Source organism: Argentina silus, assembly GCF_951799395.1.
Source record: "Argentina silus genome assembly, chromosome: 11".
Classification (NCBI taxonomy): Eukaryota; Metazoa; Chordata; class Actinopteri; order Argentiniformes; family Argentinidae; genus Argentina; species Argentina silus.
In genome coordinates this window covers 16,782,059-16,794,794 of record NC_139665.1, presented here as the reverse complement: position 1 = coordinate 16,794,794, position 12,736 = coordinate 16,782,059, and the positions used below count along the sequence as shown (strand labels likewise).

Below are 12,736 nucleotides of genomic sequence, written 5' to 3'. Positions count from 1 at the left end.
CTCCCAGTTTCTCTAGCTCCACCTTCCTGTCCGGAGACCCTCCCTTCTTCCCTCTCCTCCCTTCTCCTTCGTTCTCCTGCTGCTGTAGACAAAGACAAAGAGAGCTAGAAAATGTCATTTTGAAAGCTAGATTTTTGTTAGATATAGTTTATTAATAGCTAATTAATTATCTTTTTATCAATTGAGTTCAGTCAATGAAGAATAATTGAGTTAGAGAGAGAGAGAGAGAAACAGAGACAGTTGAAGGTAAAGACAGACAGACATACAGTATGAACAGAGACACAGAGAGGGGTGAAGATACATGAGTCTGTGTGTGTGTGTGTGTGTGTGTGTGTGTGTGTGTGTGTGTGTGTGTGTGTGTGGGGGGGGGGGTGAGATTGTTCCTACCCCTGTGTCCACCAGTACTTTCCAGAGTAGGGACTCAATATAGTAGTTAGTTCCTCCTACGATGACAGGTAGCTTCTCTCTGCTGTGCATGTCCTCTATGTGGTTGTGAGTTAAGGATGAACCAGACAAACAGACACTACAGGACATATTCTACACATGAACTCCATATGAACTCCTGTGTGCATCAGGGGAGGCTGGTGGAGGCATTCCTCATTCCATTCCATGCACTACAATGAGCCCGTCCTCCGATTTCTACCTCCACCAGCCTCCCCTGCTGTGTGCACATGAACAGTAATGACCTGAACATGAACCAGGGCCTTCTGCATAGACACAGACAGCAATTAATGACCTTCACAGAGAAACAACTGAAGAAGACCGGACAAAAATGGTTCATCTAAAAGTGACTTCCAGTGCCTCTTTTGTTCTGGCCAATGTGGACATTTGTCAGCTGCTCTGAGAGCTGGCAGCATCTAATGGCTGAACGGGAGTTATTCATTCTCCAGCACACTGAAGATCTGAGAGCTATTCAGTTCTTTCAGTAAATATGTGAGAGCTATTCAGTTCTTTCAGTAAATATCTTAGATATATTCAGTTCTTTCAGTAAATATGTGAGAGCTATTCAGTTCTTTCAGTAAATATCTTAGATATATTCAGTTCTTTCAGTAAATATCTTAGATATATTCAGTTCTTTCTCCAGAACAGTGAAGACGTTAGAGATATTCAGTATGGTGCCCCACTGTGTACTGACTCCTACCTAATGTTACTGCTACAGTACAACCTTAACCCTAACCCTCCCTCTGCCTCTCTCTATTTCTTTCTCTCTCTCCCTCCCTCCCCCCCTCCCTCCCTCCCTCCTAACCATAACCACTGATTGTCACTGAGTACACACTCATAGATCAAGAGCACCTGGGCCACACCTTGTTGCCCCCCTGCCTCCACACACACACACACACACACACACACACACACACACACACACACACACACACACACACACACACACACACACACACACACACACACACACACACAGCTCTCCTTCTTTCTTTCTCTCTCTCTGTATCTCACATCCTCCTCCTCTCTTCACCCTCCACTTCCTCATCTCTCTCTCTCTCTCCCTCCCAAGGGATAATTAGATAACGGCTCAGACAAGATAAGGCCCATCAGCGATCATCACTCACCTCCCCCTCACACACACACGCACGCACACACAGTCCCCACCCTGTGTCACTCTGCACTCCCTGAGGGGTGAGGTAGAGAACAGAAGAGATGGAGAGAGGCGAAAAGGAGAAGAAAAAAGGGGGGGGGAGGGGAGGGACGGCAGCAGCAGCAGCAGCAGGAGAATGAGTCTGAGAAAGATAGGGAGATGGGAGAGATAGATGAAGACAGGTGAGAAAGAGGGACAAAGAGAGAGGGAAAGCTGCAGCAAAAAAAAAGGAGGACATTGCAGACAATAAAGGTGGGAGAGAGACCCAGGGAGTGAGAGAGAGAAAGAGGGAAAAGGGGGCAGTGAGAGCGAGAGATAGAATCCTCCGTGAGCTGAATGTTAACTACAGAGCAGGATGACAGCTCATGATATAGCATTATGCTGCCCATTGACTACCTCTCTCCCACCTCATCCCTTCTTCCCTCTGCCTCTCTCTCTCTCTCCCTGTCCGTTCCTCTACGCCCCCTCTCGCCATCTCACCTTTCCTCCTAATCTCTCCCTCCCTCTGCCTTCCTTCCCTGTCTCTGTCTGTTCCTCTACTCCCCCTCTCTCTCTCCTACTCTCTCCATTCCACTGGCAGGCTGCACACAGCCTATTATTAGAGCTACAACTCAGCTTCACAACCTGCTACTGCACCTCCTGTGTCACACCTCTGTGTGTGTGTGTGTGTGTGTGTGTGTGTGTGTGTGTGTGTGTGTGTGTGTGTGTGTGTGTTCCTTATCTATGAATAAACCTTCCCAGTTATCACTTCCCATCATCTCTACTGAAACATCTGTACGGCTGCCTGTGTGAGGGTGTCACTGCCTGTCTGCATGTGTGTGGGCGATAGATAGATAGAGAGAGAGAGAGAGAGAGAGAGAGAGAGAGAGAGAGAGAGAGAGAGAGAGAGAGAGAGAGAGAGAGAGAGATGAGTTAGTATGTGTGCATGTCTGTGTGTGTGTGTGTGTGTGTGTGTGCGCGCGCGCGCATGCATGAGCGAGAGAGAAAAAAAGAGAGACCGGTGTGTGTGACTATCTATTAATATCCTCTCTAGTGATTGCTTCTCATCTCCACTGTAACATCTGCAGCAGGAGACACAAGCAAAACCAGGACACTCTACTGTGTGTGTGTGTGTGTTTGTCTCGTATGTGTTTAGCTTGTGTGTGTGCGTGTGCGTGCCTGCGCGTGCGTGCGCGTGTGTGTGTGTGTGTGTGTGTGTGTGTGTGTGTACATGGGGAGGGGCGTGGTAGGCTTTAACCGCTCATCTTCAATTATTCAGCCCTGCTGTGTACAGCGAGAGGATAAAATGACAACCCTGAAACGTGATGTTAAAGGGCTGTACAGTACAAGGAGGCAGGGGATTTTAGACAAGTCATGTTGTGTGTCTGCATTAAGGCTCGGAGCGTACAACAACAGCCGAAACAGCACAACAACAGCCGTAACAAAAGACTTAGGGGACTTGTGTGAAACACCATACTGTAAAAAAAAAAAGGACTTTTTTTTTTTTTAAACAAGCCCAAAACAACCGTGGGAACCTAGAGGGAAACACAGAGCTAGAGGAACAACAGTGTGAACCGTCCTATAAAATGTCCTGACGGGAAAGGTATGACACTCACTCAGATATAGCGCCCTCCATAAGTATTGAAAAGAGCGTTGTTATTTCTAAATGGTGAAACCAATCTGAAAGACAAACATAATGAATTAAAAGATGAGAATCTCTGCTTTGACCCCGTAGTAATTGTTTGATTTCAAATTTAAATTGTTGGGTTTTTCTTTTTTCTTCTTTTAGTATAGAGCTAAAAGAAGACAAAAATGCTTCCTCTTTCTAATACTTATGGAGGGCACTGTGGAATGGTGTCGTAAACAAAAGCGTGTGTCTGGTAAACGCTGTGACAGGATATGAGGGCCAGAGCCTTGTTCCTGAAGTCCACCACCGTGTAGCTGCTGACCAGCGGGTCCACAAAGCTGATCATATGATGTCTGCACTGGGCACACTCCTCCGCCGTCACCTTATTGGTTATGATGTCCAGGCCCCGGTACACCTGAGGAGGGCAGAGAACCAATCAGGACACAGAACAGACATTGGGGGGGCGGTGTTTAGGTAAATACCCATAGAGGCCATGACGGATTGTGGTTCCAAGAGGCCTGTCCAGAACAGAAGCAGGGGTCTTTCCTGTCAATGTGACCTGACCTGTGTGGTGGGGGAGGGGGGCCGGTGTTGTTACAGACGGCCTCTCTCGGACACATCCAGGGGGTCCTGTGGCTACCGGAATGTGACAGCTGTGTGTTACCGTCTCAGAATGTGCTGTCATTGCGCGCACGCACACACACACACAGACCTGTGTCCACGAACACACACACACACACACACACACACACACACACACACAAACACACACAAACACACACAGCCCTGAGTCCATTTATGGAATGTCTCGGAAAGGGGCCCTCTATCCCAACAGAACTATGCACCATGGAAACCCTCAGTCCACACATGTTCAGGTGTTACTGTACACTACATACAGCAGGACACTGAGAGAGCCACTAAAAGTCTGACAAAGAATTCTAGAGAGTGTGTGTGTGTGCGTGCGTGTGTGTGTGTGCGTGCTACAGTCCCAGCACCAGCATCATTGCATGCCAAAAGTGGGGAGCAGGGCAGGGCACAAAAAACAGCTTCTGAATTATTCAATGCTTCTCAGCACGACACCCCTGTCAGCCAAAACTGGATGGAGGGGTGGAGGGAAGAGGGAGGAAATGAGCAAGAGGAGGGGGGTGGGCGTGGAGGAGGGAGGGAGGGAGGGAGGGAGGGAGGGAGGGATAGGCACAAAAATACAGAGAGCATCATGTTCTTGTGGAAGTTACAGAACATAGCGCTCCCTAAAAACACCACACATTAGGCATTTTTCAGACACAGAAAAAGAACATTATAGAGCATATATAACAAGGAGAGAGGGTGTTCAGAGAGAGAGGGATGAGTTTTTATGTGTGTGTGTCTGTGTGTGTGTGTGCATGTCTGTGTGTGTGTGTGTGCGTGTGTGTGTGTGTGTGTGTGTGCGAGAGAGAGAGAGAGAGAGAGAGAGAGACAGGCAGAGACCAAGACCGAGACCAAGACCAAGAGAGAGACAGACAGACAGACAGATACGCACAGAGAGGAGCAGATCAATGTGTTGGCCTCGTGTCCCTGTCTCTCCATGGGCCTGTCACAACACTGACGTCCTGTCTTGACCAATCACAGCTCACAGTCCCTGTCCTCATGTCCTCACGCACTCTCCCCTGGCTAACACAGTGGAGGGAAACCACCTGGTCCTCAACAGCATGTTCACAGGGTCAATGAGGGATGGAGGGATGTACGGAAGAGAGAGAGAGAGAGAAGTGGAGGGAGTCTACTGCAGGGAGGAGTAGGCAGTTGAGTCAGAGAGAGAGAGAGAGAGAGAGAGACAGAGGTCTGAGGCCCTGGTTGCATTAACATACAGATCAATATCATCTCATCTCTTTCTGACTGCAGTACTGGAATATGGAGGGGGGGAGAGAGAGAGAGTGAGTGAGGGAGGGAGGGAGGGAGGGAGGCAATGTGCATGCCGACTTGATGTGAATGACACCCTGTGTGTGTGTGTGTGTGTGTGTGTGTGTGTGTGTGTGAAAGACCCTGTGTGGCTGGCAGGGTCATGTGGCTCTCATTTGGAGCCACGCTCCTCGACTGCTCCCTGATTCAGAGGGTTTTGTTCCCAATGTAGGCAGCCGTCGCCACCCCCCTTACCCCTTTCCTTCCTACACACACACACACACACACACACACACACACAGACAGTCGTCCCCCTTCCTATTCAAAGGAGCTAACCAGCCTCCTACACACACACACACACACTCTCTGTTCTTCTCCATCTGCTTTCTCTGCCCTCTCTCCTCTGTTCCCTGCCTCTCTTCTCTGTTCCTCTCCTTTCTGCCTCCCTCTCTTCCAGCTCGAGCCCCCTATTTTCTCCTGTCTTCATTAATCTCTCTCTCTCTTTAAAGAACCACTCTCTCATTCTCTCTATTCTGTCCTTTGATGTCCACTGTTCCTCTACTTTCTATCCTTCTCCCTCGTCCCTCCCCCTTGTGTTCTTTACTCTGTACAGTCTGTCTTTTCCTCAACTGTCTCCCTCTTTCTTTATACTGCTCTCTCATTCTCTCCATTCTCTCCATTTTGTCCAGTGGTGGGTCCCTAATACTACAGGTCTAATCCTGCCTGTGTGTGTGTGTGTGTGTGTGAGTGAGAGAGAGAGAGAGAAACAAAGAGAGAGAGAGAGAGAGAGAGAGAGAAAGAGAGAGAGAAAAAGAGAGTGCAAATGTATGAGTTTCACTCCCTGATTGAAACCCTTTATTAATGATGACAAGTCCCTAGTGACAGAGAGACAAACAGAGAGAGAGAGAGAGAGAAAGAGAGAGAGAGAAAGAAACAGAGAGTGTTTCTGAGAAGAGGAGAGATAGAATCTGAAAAGAGGGTTACTAACAAGACTCAGCCGGGCGAATTTAGTCACAAAGTGTTTGATGTGTATTAGAGATAACCGATTGGTTAAACAGCCAAATCAAAGGCATCATCTAGGCCCTTCATCTCTAATCTAATAGACCCTCCCTTTCCCTTAAACCCTGTTCACACAGAGGCATGTCCCGGTAATTTACTGTTACTGTGACCTGTGGAAACTGACCTGGGGTAGGGCATATTGGTAAATTACCACTAAATCTTTTTTCCTGTGGCAGACCTCGTCATTTTATTAGTATTCTTTTAAATCCTTTATTTCATGGTCCCTGTAAAAAGCCTGTGCTCTGTTGACGTTCAGAGGTATGGCGCTCACTTGAGAGCACCAATCAGACAGATTGTTTGTGTTGCAACCAGGAAACACAAAGTGAGCTCATGTACTCTCTCATATTGTCTCAGGAAGCAGAGCAAAAACACTGATTACTTATTTTATACTTTTTCCGGCTATTTATTAAATTAATCAATTCATTAATGGATTTTGTCTCTTGAAACTAGCTAGCTCGTCTGTTAGTTGTCTGGGCGTGACTAAAAACGTAGTGATGGTGAACTTGTCACCATCACACAACTGGTGTGTGGCCATGCCTGTCTCAATACTCTAATAAATACACCTTGCTTTTTTGGTATGAATGCATCCGGTCCCCTGCAATTCGCTTGCTTGTGTGTTTGCAGGTTATGTGCCTAAAAGGTTTATGATTATTCGCATGGTCAGTTTGCCATTAGCTTTCCTAATGCGCAGCAACAACAACAACAATAACAATAACAACAAGTCAAGCGTCAAGCGATAGGAAGTGATGCGTAACATTGTGTACTTTCCCGGTACACACAAATGTGTGAAAACTGAGTGAACCGGGTAAATCACGGTAAATCAAGGCCGTAAGACAAAAAATACCGGGAATTTTAGCGTTATATGTGTGTGAATAGGGCTATAGAGACGTGTAGGAGAGTGAGAACACATGTGGCTGTCTACGCTAACTAACTCACAGAGAGAAGGAGAGGAGAGGGGGCACACAAAGAAACAGAGGAGAAGGAGGGGAAGAACAAAAAGGAGAGTGTGTGTGTGTGTGTGACATGTAACTGTGTCTGAGTGTGTGACTGTCTGCCTGTGTGCCTGACTGTCCCAGTGAGTTAGTATGCCAGCATTCTGTGTATGAGTGTGAATGAGAAAGAATGTTAGAGAGAGAGAGAGAGAGAGAGAGAGAGAGAGAGAGAGAGAGAGCCCCCAGACAATGAGCTCAGTGTTCCATCTTTGTCCCCTGCAGCTTGCCTGCCTGCCCTACCTCAGGCCCTGCACGAGACAGCTGCTCCCTTAATACACACACATACACATACACACACACACACACACACACACACACACACACACACACACACACACACACACACACACACACACACACACACACACACACACACACACACACAGAAAGAGGGAGAGAGGGGGAGGGAGGGAAAGAAAGAAAGAAAGAATGAAAGAGAAAGAAGAAAAAAAAAAGGAAAGAAAGAAAGAAAGGAACACTGTAATAAGCCTAGCTCCAACTGTACTTTTCTCTCTCACTCCATCCCTCTGAAGCCAGTTCTCTGCTTATACTACTGTAGCCTATACCTCGGAATGTGAATCCATCCTTCTGTGTTCTGTTCTCTCCCCACCTCTCCATAACTCATCCCTCCATCTCTCTCTCTCTCTCTCTCTCTCCTCTCTGCAGGGAATGGCCCAGTAATGCCAGACTTATAAATCATTCATGACGTTGTTCTCCCCTCCCCCTCCCTCCCTCTCACCCACCTCTCCTCCATCCTCCTTTCTTCCTGCTTTTCTATTCTTGCACTATTCTTTACTGTAGCGCCGATCGCAGCACGCACACGCACACGCGCGCACACACCATCTGAGATAAATATAATTCTGAGAGGTCATGTCAACCCCACATGCATCCCATGTCCTGTATCATCATTCACTGACAGAGAGGTTGAGAGAAAGATCAGAAAGAGCCAGAGAGAGGGAGAAAGGGAGAGAGTGATATGGAGGAGACCCATAAATTGGATAAAAATGTTTAGCCTGATGGAGTAGAGGCGATTAATAGTCTCTTATACTGCCACAGATGCACACAAACACACAACTCAGCATTCACTGGTGCCTCTGTGCCTTGAATGTATGGGGTCATCAGTTGCCTGACAAAAGGCTTCTTCCCAAAAAGTTTTACTTAAAAGGTTGGATAGAAAAAGAGAGAGGGAGAGAGAGAGAGAGACCGTGAGAAGGAAAGTGCTTTGATTCACAGACACGCTCAGTGATGTGGTGTCACAGTTGACTGGTCAAACCTTTTCTGTTAAACTATGGGCATGTTTTTATGGCCACTGTTGCCATGAGGATAAGGTTGCAGTTGCCCTGGATGACCAGCTGACCACGACTGGGTCACAAAGAGATACCAAATGAGTTCCACATGAGGGGTTACACACATGCATCCATGCACCCATAGACTAAAGAGAGGCTGGATCATTCTACCTTGTGTGCGTCCCGTCAAATTGCCCACAGGGACCTTAGGGGACCCCCCCTCTGTGAATAGAGGGAAACAGACAAACACCACCACCTCCCCAGTGCAAACCCACCCTACTACACACACACACCTCTCTCACAACCCTCACCCTGTCTTACTCCCCCCTTCCAACTTCACCCATGCTTTGCCCTCTCCCTTTATTTTTTGCCTCATTTCCGTTGTTTGTTTTTTTTCAATTTGGGATGTAATGTATTTTTTCTTTACTCCACCTGGCACACTCTGAGCACACCAAGTGACAGCAGTTCGTTTTCCTCCAAGCTGAATTTAGTGGCCTATTCAATGAACAAAAGAAATCGAGGTCGTATTCTGTCATGTGCTTTGCAGTTAATGTTGAATTACTTTTTGAAAAGGTGTTTTTACCTACATAAGACTAGCCTCTGCAATGCTAACTGGCTGCACACATATAGCCAGCTCTGCATTTACATTTGGTACACACACACACACACACACACACACACAAACACACACTTCTGCAAGATTATTGGGGTGTTGCAGGGCAGAATAGCTCAAATGTGTACTTATCATAAAATATAATTGCCATGGAGCAAATTAAGTTGCTTTCTTATCATTTCAATGGACATTTCCATATTACCCAATTCTGTTTTCATGTCGGAATTCTGTCCGCATTTACCGCATTGGGGAAATTACAGGGCCTTCTATATCCAATGAACTCGGTCAGGGCAGGGACTCTGGCCTGAGAAACACAATGGGAGTGTTAGAGTGTGGGAACGGATTCTCCCCAAGGACAATAGACACTTCCCAGTGACCACAGAGTCCCCATTCACAACCTGCAATAAGCATAGCATCTCACCAAACTATGCAACTGCTCAGCACAAAAGCAGCCTTCTTTTATACAAGCATAGTCTGTCTCCTCGCTAAAAGACAACATAGGCCTACATACACTCCAACTCTTTCACACACAGGCACAGTCGTCCACTCTCTGTCGCCAACAACACACTCCTATGCATCCTGTCTCTCAGAGAAACACACTTTCTTTCACAGACAAACGCACAAGCGCACACACACACAAACTGTGCTGTGCACAATGAAGTCCTGGAGCAAGCAACTAGGCCAGAGCATTTAAGTAATGGTGGGGATTCTCTCTCACTATCTAACTTTCTCACACACACACACACACACACACACACACACACACACACACACACACACACACACACACACGCAACTAGGCCACTGTGTTTCTCCTGCAGCTGTGGTAGTGGTAGATATTCTGGACTGGAATGTTATTAGCGTAACCCAGTTAGCTGTACCAGGTGACTGACTGGTAGCTGGAAGACTAGCTCCCCGAGGACCAACACATTCTCAAGGACACTCTGAAGGAGTTACCAGGAGAAACCACTGCTTTCCCAGGAAAACGAGTGCCAAATAAGACAGGCCTTACATATTATATTGGTGGGTTTCAGCAATGAGAAGGAACAAAGAAAGATTATTTAGGCCCATAGAGTGAGACACGTTCAACACGATCGCAGCATGACGAGGACATCCCAGCATGCCTATTGAAAAAAGAAATCCGATCCATTCTCTGATCTGACACATTGTATTGACAGAGAGCGATCAGCAGAAGACCTTTAAACTCTCAGTCCCACCCTCCTTCACATATAACCCTCATTCCTCTGCATCTCAGTGTGGGACAACGCACCAACACACAAAAAAAAACTCCCACACTGCATTGCTTTGCTTGTTTCACACTGCCACGCCCAGCCACCCATAATTCTCAGGCTCCGTTGCTGTGGTAACTAGAGGGCACCAGAAAGATGGCTGGTGTGAGTCTGGGTCACAACAGAACACTCTCCTCCATGACAGGGAGCACCAAAGGGCGAGGGGGTGGGGGGAGGGGGGAGTGGTCGATACGCCTCCATCCCAGGGTAGATGCGCCCAGCTAGGGAAAGCAAGAGCTGGGGGTGGGGGGGTGGGGGTCAAAGGGGTGTGAAAGAGTGTGTGTGTGTGTGTTTAATCTGGGGGAGGGGGTTGAACCTTTTGTTGAGCCTTTCCAACTCTGCAGGCACAGCACAGACACAGGAGCACATAGACAGCAGCAATACCAACCAACACATGATGCTTACAGAATATTCTTAAAAGTACAATGTGACAAAGCGTGTGACACCATCCTAAGCCTAACAATACGTTTCCTACATTACTGCTGGCACCCTTGCAGTGAACCAGGACGAGTGTCAGTAGATCATATGATAAAGCTAGGCTAGCTTAGCTCGCTATCATAAATAATTGTCCTCTTCCTGGTTTAGGGCAACTATCTATACGAGCAAGCAACCAGTTAGCTTTCTGTGCCTGCGGGACAAGCCTTTGCTGACAACACACTCACTTCACATGTATAATAGTTAGCTATCTAGCTAGCTAAATTGCAATTAAAAGTGGAGTGAGTTTAGCTCAATAACAAACAGTAGCCAGAGTATCCAACTTCATACCCCTTGCCATGGTCCATGGTGTCGGAACGCAATGCATGGCAAGGGTTTTGGAGTCGGTTACTCTGGCTAAATAAACAGCTATCACTGGCTCGATTTAGCAGTAGTACCATTAGCTAACTGTATAATGCGTCTACGTCAGTGGCAGACCCATTCCACACTGTATTCTTTAGCTCTTCCTTGTAAGCTGTCAACTTTCTTCCAAGTTAGTGTCATCAACTTCTGTGCTAAACGGACTCATATCAAACACACAGCACATCGTCGTGGCGATAGACCGGATCTATTTTACCTGCATGGAATCGGCGCTAATTATCTCGCCTTGGAGTCGTTTGCCGATTTCGATAGCCAGTTTGGACTTTCCAGTACCTGTTGCCCCCAAAATCACTATTAACGGAGGTACCATACTTTTCTTTAGGACACATTGCACGCTTCGAGTATAGGCGGCCATGATGATGCTACCCTCGTTGCCCAGCTGACAGCAAATCGCATGCGCAGTATGGAAAACATGAGAGGCGGGCTTCGAATGTAACTAGGCAACAGGAAGCCGTTCCATTGGTACGGTGGGAAAGGGTCAGTTCTCTACTCAGATCTTTGCTCCGTGAAAACATTTGGTAACCTCGTTAGCCTCTTTATTTAGGGGTAACAGTCCCCATGTAACACAGGATGTAGAAAGGGATAGGGGGACTGTGATTTTCCCAAAACTTGAGAATGTGGTTACTATGGAAACTGAAGGAGCCTAGCCGTGTGAAGATGCTTGTTGCCATGGCAAAGAGGCCGATGTGTTGCCTTGGAGACGGCGGATATGAAAAGGTTGTTGGAGAGACACTACAGGTGTTGATACTAGATTAACATTTATTTATTTATCTAAACCTAGTCAAAGCCTCCTAGTCCACCCTTCCAAACACCAGAATTGTTCTCCACTCTAGATAGTGGTACGATCGGGCTAGCTATCAGAGGCACTCCAACTTATTTACAAGGGCTGTTTCTTAATTGTTAGAAACATGATTCATCGCGTCCTCTCCTCCGTCCTCCACTCGCTCACTACTCAAAACGCATTTGAGGAGCAGATCTAGGTTCCTCCCCTTAGATATTGTCCTCCAATATTTTTTGAGAAGAAGCAAGTGGAGGACGGAGGAGAGGTATCGACTTTCTAACAATGGAGAAAGGGCCATTGTCTCTTGTATAGGCTAATAGGGCGAGACGGAAATTCCTTTTGATCCGGGTACTTTGACAAAAATACCGGAACTTGAGTCAAGATTGAGGAAAATATTGGGACACTTCCATAGCAACCCGGTCAAAGTAGCCTGAAGTCACGCATTAGCGACACGTCTCTAAAACACTGTCTTCAATTGTAAAAAGATTTCCATTCCCGTATGATTTTTTTTTGTCATCAATCCACACACAATACCCCATAATGACAAAGCGAAAACACGTTTTTAGAAATGTTTGCAAATTTATTACAATTGAAATACAGAAATACCTAATTTGCATAAGTATTCAGACCCTTTGATATTACACTATTATAATTTGCTCAAATACAAACATGTTTTCAAGAAGTCACTCAATAAGTTAAATTGAGTTCATCTTAATGCAAAGATAATAGTTCATGTGATTTTGGAATGAATATCTTTGTTTTTATAGGCTCTCTGATTTGCATAGG

General features: G+C 46.6%; 1 protein-coding gene across 1 annotated transcript in view; it reads right to left on the bottom strand.

Moving 5' to 3' along the window:
* trit1 (tRNA isopentenyltransferase 1) overlaps positions 1 to 11,534 on the bottom strand; it is a 23,006-nt gene extending 11,472 nt beyond the window's left edge. The window contains 4 exon segments of the mRNA XM_083680742.1: positions 1 to 82; positions 388 to 480; positions 3,469 to 3,615; positions 11,366 to 11,534. The exon segment at positions 1 to 82 is cut by the window's left edge and continues 85 nt beyond it. Of these exon segments, the coding sequence (XP_083536868.1) occupies positions 1 to 82; positions 388 to 480; positions 3,469 to 3,615; positions 11,366 to 11,524 (481 nt within the window). The 5' untranslated portion in view covers positions 11,525 to 11,534.
* Positions 11,535 to 12,736: the final 1,202 nt, after the last annotated feature.